Source organism: Oryza sativa, chromosome 8, assembly GCF_034140825.1.
Source record: "Oryza sativa Japonica Group chromosome 8, ASM3414082v1".
Lineage (NCBI taxonomy): Eukaryota > Viridiplantae > Streptophyta > Magnoliopsida > Poales > Poaceae > Oryza > Oryza sativa.
In genome coordinates this window covers 20,543,089-20,556,698 of record NC_089042.1, presented here as the reverse complement: position 1 = coordinate 20,556,698, position 13,610 = coordinate 20,543,089, and the positions used below count along the sequence as shown (strand labels likewise).

Genomic DNA, 13,610 nt, shown 5'->3' with positions numbered 1-13,610 from the left:
TCCTCACTGCTAAAATTCTGCTAAAGAGACACTGGCCCTGTGATTGGATCTGTAGCCTTTGTAGAAATGCTTTCAAAAATACGACTCACTTACAGCAACAGTTTGGGACAAAGTTTGTCAATGGCAAGGACACGATTTAGCATCACAGATTTCCTCGACAAACAATTTGTCGAACTGGTGGGAGACACTCTGTAACCTTTCCCCGATAGCCAAGAGGAAGAAAATAATTGGAGATCTCATAACCTGGTGGAATGTTTGGCTAGAACGTAATCGCCGGATCTTCCAGCAAATCCATCGAAACGAAGAACAAGTTGCTTTCGCTGTAAAGGAAAATATAGGGCAGATCAATCTAGCTTCCCAGACCCTTTAAAGGAATGTGGTTATCCCTAGTTGCCAATCCTTTTCTCGAGATTATGTAATATGCTCTTTCTCGAGTTGTACCCTAATTTCTGTCTCTCCCTATGCTGTTTTTGCACGTTTGTTTATTCCTTTTAATATATTCGGCAAGTCTTACCGCTTTTCACCGTATTTCTCTTTTCTCCTCTTTCTTTCTTTCACATCACCAAATTTATTTGCATGACAATAGAGAAAGTCTACTAATAAAAACCGTTGTACGTGCCCTTAGCCATGCTTGCGTGAAAATCAGACGATGTTATGTTTCCCTAAGATAAGATTAGTACAGAAATTAAATGCATTATGAAGGTTTAAGCTCTCCTTGGTATCACTGAAAAGATATATACAATGATCATACACGAATGGAGGGAGTATTGCATGAAACACAATGTAAATGCTATTTTAAACCTTTATATTCCTTTTTAGAAGCATGCCTGTTGGAGTTTTTCATATTATACTCAACATTAACCAATGCCCAAACAATACAACAAATAGGTAGATGGATAGCAAATCGGTAGAATACTCAAAAACAACATAATTATCATGAAATACAAGATTTTGCCAGAGTTCCATGAGAAAAAAAAACACAGAGATAAACGTACTGCGGTTATGTGCCTAACAATATTCGAGGTCCTACTGACATTCTATCTTCAACTAACAAGTTATTCAAAGGCCTATGAACGCTTCACCGGTCAATTCCCGTTAACTGTTTTCTTCTTGAAACCCAAATTAGCCATTGATCAAGAGCACCTAGAGCAATAGTATAATGGAATGTACTCCCTGCAGCTGAGAAAACAGAAGCCCCAGGACCAGAAAACTACGAACTGATCAACCACCCTGTGGAGGTGGCGGCGGCATTCGGCTCGGAATGCGGCGGCTCCCCGTGTTTGTTCCAGCAGCAGATGGATCAACATCTTGTGATGGATCAAATGCAGATTTCCATTCGTCTCCAGACTGGCCACTGCTCCCTGGATTACTATCTGAAAGAGGTAAGTTGGAAATTCAGTGAGTTGGTAACGAAAGCCAATCATGTGATCTGATTTTACGCTGAGAAGAAATAAAGATAGAAGAGAATAATGAGTCACAGAACATTACAGTCGAATATACTAACTGTAAGATTCGTATTGATTACTATTTCGTAAGAAATGTCCAGGGCTATTCCTTGGGGCAGTTTTCATGCATCTTGCAAGTGGTTCCCTAGTCTATGTCAACTAATGAGGAACAAGGATATGGTTACCTGATCCAGCAGAATCATTCGACCAATTAGAAGTAGCTGAGCGATTATCATGGATACGGAGCAGACGAGTAACCTTGGAAAGAAGTGATGATTGCTTTTTGATTTTTTCACGCCTGTGCTTCACACTGTGGTCCTCCTGGATTAGCTCTTCAATCCTTTCTACGCTTCGCATGCTAACCACAAATGACAATTGTGAACTAGACATAGTTAACACATTGTTAATGAAACAGAGGGTGTGTTTAGTTCCACGCTAAAATTGAAAGTTTGAAGAAAAAAGTTAAAAGTTTATGTGTGTAGGAAAGTTTTGATGTGATGGAAAAGTTGGAAGTTTGAAGAAAAAGTTGGGAACTAAACAAGGGCAGAGTAAGATAGGTGCATTTTTGCTGTCAGATCAATAATGCCACATAATGGTTACAAAAGGAGCAAGAACTATGAATTGGGCCACTAAAAACAAAGTGTTATACTGAGTTCAATCTGTGTATCAATTAGCTCCAACCTTATCGAAGTATAGAGCTGATTAAGCATGCCTTCCTTTGCCTTCTCAACTTGGCAAAGAACCACAGCCTGCTCAACAGGATCAATGATATTAATGCAAGAAGCTAGAAAGGAGACCAGGAAAGCTTAAGCAAGACACCAGACATGCTTAACTTGGGGACATTTGCCGCAAGACTGCTGAGAACAGCTTCCACATACCCACGGACTTCTTGAGATATCCATTTAAGCTCTTCCTCAGGATCTACTGGCTTTCTAAGCATCGTGTCCTGAAAATAGGAAAGGATTACAAAAACGATATACTAATTAATCCTTTCTACTCTAGAAGATGATTTTCAAAATCTTTTCACGATGAACTTTTTGAAGAATAAAAGAAGGATTCTGACTTACTAGAGAACCATCCTTTTTAGAAGTGGACATTAGAGAACCATCCGAATGGCTTTGCTTCATTGGTAAACCACTCGTTGCAGAAGCTCCTTTTTGGTCAACAATGCTCCTAATCTTAGTAACCCATTCAGTTTTTTCCGCCATACTTTCAGCCTTCAGTATAATAGCCTTGTGAGCTGCCACGGTAATTAATGAACAGGTGAAGACTAAGAAATGAAACAACCTGGTATAAATGAGAACTGATTTAAATGTACCTTTTAAAACATTTTTATAAGCAACCTTATGGGTAATCTTGAAAATGAGACCAGGAGTTCCAATATCTGGCACATTTGGCTTTTTAGGATCTTTAAGGCTTCTCGTAGGATCTTCCTCATCTAAAACTTCCTCAAGATTGCACTCCTGTAATTTGAAAACATTAAAAACTTTAACAAGCAAAAGCCAGTACAAATCTAATGTAGCGATGACTTATCATGGGATTCACACCAAAGGAAAAATAATCTACTGACGGTCAGTTTGCTCTAGTGCTATGGAATTGAGTTAGAGCTAATTATTTTTCTTTTACTTCACCAATCAAAATGTTTTCAACTAATGCTTAGATCCAAAAATAGAAATAAACTGGTGCTTTGGAGAAATGCAAAATGGTAGGTTTCTTCTGCCTTTATAGATTTACTGGCACAACCGAGAATCCATCTACGTGCATGACATCATCACATTCATCTCGAGAAAGTTACTCGAGCGATGAGAAGAATCACAAGCAAAGAGCACTGAAGATATGTACCTCCAAATTGATGACGCCTCGAAAATGCCTCTCCTCTTGTTTCTTGGTGTAACCAAGCTGGATAAAATTCATTGTCCCATGATCAAAGTAGTAAAAACCCAGTGAAAATTTGAAATGACGTTACGGGATGTAAGATGCTTAAACAGAAAGCCAACCTTTCCACTTCTCTCATTTAGAACAAACCAGCGGTTACTCCAGTCATTTGCTTTTGCACGTTTTTTGAAAAGGAAACCTTTGATATAGGAAAAAAAACTATTAAATAAGAAAATAAACCTGTTGGAAACTTTAAAAAACATAGATTTAAATTAGAGTAAATTATGCTAATAGGCATATACTTTTGACTATTTCTACGTCCAATAAATAAGCTTTAAACAAACTGCCATATGTCCTAAGACTATACCAGCAGTAATTTCTCCTGCAGGTCCTAAGACTTGTAAATTTGATCCTTCTTTTGTTTGGGTTTGTGGACTTGTGGCCTGACAACATATAACGAAAGCCACACGTTAACTGGGGAAATAGCATGATGTAGAATATTACACACACAGAAGTAATGATTAAAACATATGGCCAAGGAAAAAATATCTGTACGAAAAAAAAGTTCAATGTAAAGGTAGACACAATATACAATATACAGAAGCGTACTTTGCTAGGTTCTGCATCTGAAACCTTCTTTGTTGAGCGACTTTTCAGCTCATCTTCGTGACGTTGCCTTTCCATTCTGCATGTAAAACCTAACACGTATACATCAAGATAGAAACAAAGCCTTCAAAGCAATAGGAAGCAAAACTAGACGGTGCAAGACAACATATGCAAAACTTTGTAGATTGAAAGAAACAGGAAAGACCATGCACCAACATATACAACAATCAAACAAAATTTCTTAAAAATTTCAACACAGATATGGTTTATATCCATCCGTACAGCATAAATTTAGCACAGATGGTTGAGCAAAACATCCAAACTGGCTGAAAATGTACATTTGGCAAAAAAAAATGCATTTAATTGTGGTTGCCCATGCTGCCTAAGTATGACTACATACTCTCTCCGGTTTTAACAGATAACGCTGCTGACTTTTGGATATGTATTTGACCATTCGTCTTATTAAAAAAATTATGTAACCATCATTTATTTTGTTGTGACTTGGTTTGATGAGTTACATTTTTTTCATATTTACACAGAAAAATTGAATAAAATAAAGTGTCAAACGTAAGGTCAACGAATCATCTACTTAAAAAACTAAGGGAGTAATATATTATTTTATTATTATGAACAGCAGGCACTTATCATGCGCATGTCCAAGGAACTTTCATGTCACACACATACCCCCAGACATGGTAATTCTGCATTGTTAGAGACTGTCCACTACTCTGATGGTTAGAGAAATGTGGCTTATGTTGGTTAGGGGAAAAATGTTAAAAGTTGAAAAAAAACGAGTGTTAGACATGCAGACAGCTTTCTCTTAGTAACCCAACCTTGTAGTATGCCAACTAATGTTCAGTTCTAAACTGCAGACTTGGCTGGGCTGAGCTGAATTGGTAGCAGTTTGAATAGTACTCCCTCCGTTTTAGGTTATAAGACGTTTTGACTTTGGTCAAAGTCAAACTACTCTAAGTTTGACTAATTTTGTAAAAAAAAAAGTAGTAATATTTTTAACCCAAGACAAATATATTATAAAAATTTATTCAATTATAGATTAATAAAACTATGCTGGTGTTGTAAATATAACTACTTTTTTTACAGAGTTAGTCAAACTTAGAGTAATTTGACTTTGACCAAAGTCAAAACGTTTTATAACCTGAAACGGAGGGAGTAGGTAGCAGCACATTAACTTGCCACTTTAGTTGAGTTGGTAGCTGTCTGAATAGTGCATTGGATGGTAGTAGCACATTAACCTGCCACTTTAGACCGGGGCATAAGCCTAAGAATAGACAAAGTGTTTGTGGTTATAGTTGGCCAAATGGGCCGCCCGGCACAGCACGGCCCAGGCCCGAGGTTAGTCGTGCCATGCCCACGGGCTGCATACACGGCCCAGGAATGGCCCAATACAACTCGGGCCATGCTGGGCCAGCCCGAAGGCACGACAGCCCATCGTGCTTCTCCACAGAATAAGTGTATTTTTCATCCATCAACTCTGTGGGCTGTGTTCATATGACTGGAAAATAAGTCTATTTTGTATTCCTCTTCTCTTTGGGCCTTGCATTATATGGCTATTTAAGTATATTTTGCATCCCTATAATATTTTTGTTCGATCGTGCCGTGCCAGGCCGGCCCACCATGCCGAGGTCGTAGCCCAAGCACGGCCCAGCTGTCGGGCCGGGCCGGCACGAGAACGACCCCAATCAGGCCATGCCGTGCTTGGGCCGGGCCAAAATGGGGTGCCTTGGGCCAGGCCACGGGCCATATGGCCATCTATAATTGTGGTTGCGCATGTTCCCTTCTTGGTGTTCTCGTTTTTTTCAATAGACCAAGCTGTTGACAAGATCAGCAGATTGTTTACAACTCTAATTAAGGCATTGTCTCCTATGTGTTAATCATCTGAGTATTTTTCATGCTGGGTACGACTCTGAGGATAAATAAGGAAACACAAAATATTTGTTAAGTAATTGTAATTTTAGAATTTCAAATTATATAGGTTATGCAGTTTGTTGCAATATAAGACCAAGTTTCGAGTACTTATTCTGTGAACACATAAAGATTGAAAAACACATCTAAATAGAGATTAGTAAGCTTAAGAGGGAAAGATAATGCAGGCATTGAGCCTATAGATGATGAAAAAAGAGAGATGGTGGGAGGCATTAGGAATCTCTCTGAGACACTGAGTATTACCTAGTACCATCAGTGTTCCACAAATGTTTTGTCAAGTATCATCAGTGTTTCATTAAGTTACATTGAAATTTTAACCAAGGTTACTACGTAGTAATAAGACTAACCTTCTCTGCAACAAGCGGATAAAATGCTGGGGAGGCACGAATGCTCGTTCCATATCCACTAGTGCAATTACCATCTTTTTAGCCTCATCTTTAAAGCCATCTAAAGCAGCAGATCCAATTGCAATTACCTTGCGGAAATGGAGATAAAAAATGTTACTAATGGTGAATCATGAAAGCTTCCCTCTTTATGAATCCTAAGAAGATACCTCACGCTTAAATAGAGGATATCTGCCAAGTCCTGGGGTGGCATTTGCTGTGGCTGATACTATATCTAGCAATACACGGTGAACCTGGCAATTATAATTCAAACAGAAAGTACATGAGTAGTGATGACAGTTGTAAGTTGAGAGTTGGGGGGGGGGGGGTTGTTTCGAGAGTACAATCTTGGAACTAGCATATGGTGTGTTAATTTGCAAACATGCTTGTAGAAGAAGGCACAGAACAAATATGAATTGAGAATAACACAAATGTTGGTTGCAGGTTTTGATGTAATGATGTGAACTAAATATGCATTATGCAAGTGCACTCGGATATCAGTGGAATATATAGATATGAAGCATGCAACTCAAATTTGTTTCAAGATCAGAGTGCCAGACAAGAGTACTAATAGACTGTAAGTCAAGGGTCTTTCAAAGGTTCATGTAGAAGAGAGTTTGAAGAGTAATAAGAAATAATACTGCAATATACTACAACAGGAAGCTATCTAGTTCAGAATAAGGAAACAGATCCTCAACTATGTTACCTCATCCACAAGGAGTATCGATGGTTCCTTTGCTAATTCTAGAAGACCTTTTATAAGAGATCTTAAACCTTTTTCAGGTGATATCAGGTATGGTTGGTAACCATCAGCCTCAAGAACAATCTGGCACAAAAGAAAAAGGCAAAAGGAATATCTATTGATTATAACCATACAATTGATGAGTCAAGTAACAGAAGCTTCAAGAATAACCGAATTACCCTTTTCACATTTTTCATATCAAAATGCTTGTCCAGAGGGAGTTGTTTGATCCTGGTTGGGAACTTCCCCTCAAAGCTTGCAACAACTTTCCAACCTCCACCCTGTACAATTAGGATAGCATCTCATATATGATTGAAATTATACCATGTCTTAAAAATGGATAGCTTTCAGAAGTCAAAAGGTGACAAAAAAAAACTAGACTTTCAGTTAATATTCCAACTACAGCTTTCTAGATGGACTCAATTTCAAACAAACACGCTTAGTGAAAAGAACAATGGAGTATATAGCTTGATATATGAAAAAAAAATATTGATGGGATGCAAAACATTTGGTGCTTTATTGAAAGGTGGAGAAACCAAGATAACGATAATCAGAACTAGCAGCCAAATTCTATGAGGACAAATATACTGCTGTTCAGTATTTTTTTTCTTTTATGGAGACTAGACGATCAAAGTTTTCAATGTCCTTCAATGATGAGAAGCACAATAGTTCAAGGTACATGAGAATATGAATTAATTAGAGAGCAGAAGGACCAAAAAGTTGTGCAATAGAATCAGTAACCTCAACACCAGTAATATGTTGAAGAAATTTGTCCTCAAATTCCCGGCAAAGTCCTAAAGCAATGACCCGAGTTCCTTCCGAACTTTGGACCATCTGTTCTCCAAGTTTTGCTAATTCCTCCTGGATTATTTGAGACTTGCCTTGAAGACTGCAATTTTATGAAAATAAAATAGCAGATTGTTGGAGATTCTGATATAAAATTACAGAAATCAATGGTATGCGCTAGGATGAATTCATACCCATTCAGGAGATTTGGGAGTCTAACTTTTATCCGTGTTCTTATCTGCTTAGCAAGTGAATCAACTAAAGCCTCCCTACCAAGTTTACTTTGCGGAGATCCAAGAAGTATAGATTTAAGGCTTTCAACTTCAACTTTCCAAATAGTTTCTGGTGAGGATTCAGAACCTACTCCAGACTGAACAGAGGCAATAGGAACAGAGTTCCCAATCGTAGCTATCCACTGAATGTCAGCTGCAGTTCTAGGGCCTTGGTTTACAAGCAGGGCCTGAACAGCAAGAAGAGCTCTCTGGTCTTCGGCTACTTGATCAACTTTACTTACGACACCAATAGTTCTACTACCTAGTAAATCAACAAATAAATTAGTAAATAACTACATCCAACATTCAGTAAATAATTGGAATTAAGCATTGAAGATATTGTAATGTAACAGAGATCTAGTTTCTGGAAAGGACACTGGACTAATCACTGCTTCTGTAAAAAAGATCCAATTACACTGAGAATGGAAGTTTGTTAGAGATATTAAAACTTGATGCTATCAAACAAACCTTCTGAATCTAGTTCTCTGGCAATCCTTAGAGCTCGAGAAGATGCTACATCAGGTGCTTGTAGAGCTGGAACGATAACTAGCAAAATTGCATCATTGCGTGCAGCATAGTTCCCAATCTGGAGATGAGTAGATTGTTGAAGCAAACCATACATAGAGAATGACACAAGATACTCATTAGCTTCGCAATTACAGTTATAGTCAAGGACAATATCGCAAGTAGCACGTCAACTAACTAAATCTAAGAAAATTGATAAAAACAAGTTTGATTTACTATAAATTTTCCTGCATAACAATTCAGCCAGAAGCCTGGTATATATGAAGTGCTGAATGCTAATCACATCAATTTCCACTATATTGGAGGAAATGAGAATATATTTTTATAGCTGAGTGGTTCTTTCACGTCATGATAAAAAATTGATGTTGTGAACAAAATGCACAACAATTCCCACATGATAGTGGTCTGTTATTTTTTTTTACTTGACTAATGCCGAGAATCACATTTAATTGGATCTATATATCAACAGAAGTATGCGGAGAGATTTTCATCTGAAAAAAAAAAACATTCTAGATAAAATAGACCATTCCATATCCTTAAGACAATATCCAAGTAGATAGGATAGAACAAAAACTTTGCTCCTGTGAATCAATATCCTCGTAAATGTACTGTGTGCATTACATCTAACAATAGTCAGAAGCTATCCATGTACAAGCCCTATGTCATTGTTTTTAGTTTTTACCAAATCCATGTCAAAAAATGATTTCATTTCTAGTAGTGTACCAAACTGTTGTACAAAACCCCTTTCAGAAAACTATCATAAAAAATTATTTTAAAAGAACAGACCCATTTGTATAATTAGCAGATAAAAGAAACTTAACATAACTGCAATATAACTGTGTAAATAACTGAGAGAATAATCATAAAATAGGACATCAATAGTGCTGACCATTGATTCATCCATGCTCCGCTGATCAATCCCCGGTAAATCAATTAGTTTTAATGGAGGGGCTGAAACAAAATTATAGTATTTAGACTAAGTGGATACACAATTAGATGTACATAAGATGGTTGTTGTAATCTTGAAAGTTGAAACATGAGATTCTTTCGTTTTGGTGAGATATTTCTTATAGGCAATTTATTCCTCATATACATGTGGGTCTAGGTGCAAATTGTCAATGCGAGAAAAACTTTCAGAGTTACACATATATCCAGTGTCATGTAAGGAATTATTGCTTGATGGGGAAAACATGCACTTAGGTATATATATTTCATCACAATTTACGAGATAACGTTGAAAAGTTCTAGCACTTTATCTACAATAACGCTTTCATATAATGCGGATGGGAACAATGAGGCAACACAATTATGTGACAGGATGCAGCTAAGCTTAATTATAAATGAACTGCATCCAAAGTATAGTCTAGCAATATTCTGTTGAGTTTATATGTGACCTTGTGGTTCTATTTCGCGGTAACAAGGATATCCAAAATGAAAGGACATATGTGGCTAACCCTTTTAGTTTTAAACAGTTGGAGAACACTTTCACAATGGCAATAAACTACTGGCACAAACAAAGCAAATTTGAGAAGTTGTAATTCAACCATATGCATCTATTCAGGAATACAATCCTGTAAGTCTATTTGCATATCTAAGAAAATGTATTCTCCGCAGAAGCTAATCAGCGATTCAACACAGCTCCACAAACTACAACTAGAAGAGGGGAAACCAACCAGTGCTCGTGCATAATTTCACATTTATCTCCTCCGATCGCCCCTTCCCAAAACTACCGGCCTTGGTTAACCGGTCCTGCAGCGAATGCCTGAGGGAACCTGCATTATAAATTTGTAATAGTTAAGACTCAACAGTCACTCACACATGCAGACATCCATCTCAACTGCTCTCAAAATATCAGAATTCCTTATGTCAAAAAATACACACAGAATTCCTGTACTGATTTGGAAAAGGAAAATAGCTGGAAGATAACTCACTGGCAGAAACCTGCTGCGACTTGCTGTCAATTTGCAGCATGATGGATTTGCTGCTGAGTGATGCATCTCTCTGAAGATCTACGCATATTGGGGCCCTCGTCGCACCATTCTCCCCGGTAGGCTACATTCATAGACAACACACCATTCCCATCGGATCAATCACCAAACCTTGCTTGCATCGACAATGTAGAGAGAGGAATATAGGCAAAAAAAATTTGCAAGTGAAGGATTCAGGCCACGTAATTAGGGCATCAAACGAAGGAAAAAAAACTGTACTGACGAGAACGGGGTGGCCGATCAATCCATTGAGCACCGCGGATTTCCCCGCTCCCTGCACAAACACACGGAATCACAATCCCAATCCCCCATCAGATCAAAAGCCAAAACACGAGGTCTCGACCCTCGAGGGCGGGGCCGGCCGGGTTAGGTAGGTAGGTTACTATACGCACGATGTTGCCGAGCGCGACGACGGTGAGGAAGGAGGAACCCCCGCGCCGCTGCGCGGGCTGCTCCGACGGGTCGTCGTCGGCGAGCAGCGCGGAGGCCTGCCGCGTGGCGTCGGCGAGCTCCGAGAGCTCCTCGATCGCCTCCATCGCTCGGGGCCCCGACCCAGCCCGGCCTTGGGGATCGATCTAGGGGGGGCGGGCTCTCCCGGCCGGCGACGGCGACGGCGATCGATCGACGCGGGGAAACCGGACGCAGCGGCGGCGGCGGCGGCGGCGGTTGTGTGTCGAGGAGAGAGGAGAGGGGAGGGCGCTGCCGTTCGAAATGGTGGTGGGATCCGAGTGAGTGGGGGAGGTGGGGGGCTGGGAGTATTTTTGTGCGCGCGCGCGGGCTTCGCGTCTTTACTTCCGCGACCAATAGCGAGAGCACGGCCGCGGCGGGGTCGGGAGGGAAGAGTGGGGGACGTGGAGCAGGACACGTGGAGAGTTCATCTTCGCCGTTCTACGTCCATCGGATGGTGGCGATGGACTTTGGGAGTAGCGCGTGCCAACAGCTGACATCCGTCTGGATGAGTTCGTTTCAGAATTATTATTTTTAACTTATTTTCCAAAATCTGAACTTTTTATCACGCCAGCCCGCTTGACGTGACAAAATAACACTGACGTGCCACTTGCAGCAAGCCTAATAATTTTATCATGTCATGTCAGCTAGGGTAACGTGGCAAGATAATACTGACACGCCAGTTAAATCGGAATATCAACATACATAATCAGCAGGTTATTACATATAATTTATATAAATAGTTTGATCATGGACTAAACAGTGTCCATTTGAGTTCAATATGTACGACAGTGCTAGCATAAATCTAATTGATATAATAACATACATCATATTGTATAATATATAAAGATATTTTACAAGTTTAAATAAGGGATAAGCCCATTATACATCCCTCAACTCTTCACTTTGTCTAAAATACACTCTCCAACTTTAAAACTGGACATTTGACATCCTCCGACAAGGATTTCCCTTACAGTTTGAGGGGGGAGGCAGGGTGCATGAAATTCGTCCCTAAATATTTGAATTAAAAAATCGACAGTTTCACAGTTACAATACGATTTCGTGTGGTTACCGCCAATTTTCTGTAGCAGAACAGAAACGTTCTAAAAATTGAAAAAACACTTAGATGTGTGTAAAAAATGAGGATAATTAGAAGAATGTAGGATTAGGATACTTGCAAACCTAACTTTTGGGTGTAAAATACAAAAATTCAGCATGACCTTTCTATACTATGGACTCTAAAGCAATTGAACATTTTATAGCATAATAATTTACAACCTCGCATTTGAAAGTATTATGATGTCCAAATGAAGCTGAAATAATAAAGTCCACAACTACAAATACGGTAGTTCATATGACAAGCAGCACGAATATAGAAAGTTATAGTTCGGAATGAATGATATAAACAAGGACATGCTGAAAATAGAGCGATATAGAGCCAATAGAGAGATGAGAGGACCTAGGAGATATTTTCTCCACAAAAAAATTCTTCACCATCGGCCACTACAAATCAAGAACTACATCCATGAATAATTTTCAATTTATTTTCGGAGTTTTGAATTTGGGCAAAATTTACCAAACCCTATCGCCGATAACCCCTAATGTACCCCAGCGGTAAGCGCGGTTACCCCCGATAAGGTAAATCCTACCTCCAACTACCAATATCGGACACTTTTACATCCCTGAACGGCTTGAGTTGGTTTTGGTACATTAAAACGACATGTGTAAAAAAAACAGTGGGCCCTATATGCCATGGCCATCTTCCCCCTCTCTCTTGTTTCTTCCTATCTCTTCGTTCTATCTTTGGCAAGTCAATGGGCTTAGGCAGAATAAAGGCGCATCACCTTCGTCTCCGTGAGCGCCACGGTGAGGGCGTCAACGACTACGCATTGATCGATGTAGGGATGGCTTGCAGTAGTGGCAGGGAGCAGGACCCCAGGGAAGAGATGCTCTTCCTCTGGTGGTGCTGCCGTGTGGGTGAAACCAGATTGAAAACCGCTCAAGGGGATAAAATGGTATTGAAAGTTGGAGGGGGGTAGTGTTAAAACCCTTGTTTTAAACTTCGGGGGTGTATTTTAGACAAAACAAATAGTTCAAGGATTAAAAATGGACTTATCCCTTTAAATAAATATTAATAGCATTGAGCACTGCTAGTGGGCTGCAGGACGATAAAAATCTGAAGAGGTAAGAGTTAAGGTGGTGTTCTTTCTTCTGAAGATGAAGATTAAGTTTTTTTACGCAAAATGAGGTGGTATTAATGTATGATTAATTGAGTTTAAATTATTACAAACTTAAAAAATAGACTAATATGATATTTTAGAGTAACTTTCATATAGAAAGTTTTCGCACGAAACGCACCATTTAGCGGTTTGAAAAACGTGCCACGAAAATATTAATCTTCATCCAACTCAAGTTGGAGAAAAGAACGGGACCTTAGGAAGCTGTGAGGTATGGCTTCGTGTCTTTGAAGTGGGCAGAAACTATCCAAATTCCAAACACATACCCCACCACATCCACATGAGTGTCCACAAAAGAATCAAAACTCATGGCATGCATATGGTGGCAAATAATTTGGTCACTCAAGCTAGGATTGCAAC

The 13,610-nt window shown here is 39.3% G+C and overlaps 1 protein-coding gene across 1 annotated transcript; it reads right to left on the bottom strand.

Moving 5' to 3' along the window:
- Positions 1–889: 889 nt before the first annotated feature.
- LOC4345610 (dynamin-2A) lies at positions 890–11,296 on the bottom strand. The gene is made up of 22 exons (XM_066303393.1): positions 10,959–11,296; positions 10,790–10,840; positions 10,510–10,630; positions 10,252–10,350; positions 9,468–9,529; positions 8,522–8,639; positions 7,976–8,315; positions 7,737–7,884; positions 7,175–7,276; positions 6,960–7,079; positions 6,424–6,507; positions 6,218–6,345; positions 3,930–4,005; positions 3,688–3,763; positions 3,443–3,519; positions 3,288–3,344; positions 2,764–2,908; positions 2,513–2,685; positions 2,280–2,391; positions 2,127–2,196; positions 1,631–1,803; positions 890–1,373 (listed from the first exon to the last, which is right to left on the bottom strand). The coding sequence occupies exons 1-22, from the start codon at positions 11,100–11,102 to the stop codon at positions 1,222–1,224; spliced, it is 2,628 nt and encodes an 875-aa protein (XP_066159490.1). The 5' UTR covers positions 11,103–11,296; the 3' UTR covers positions 890–1,221.
- Positions 11,297–13,610: the final 2,314 nt, after the last annotated feature.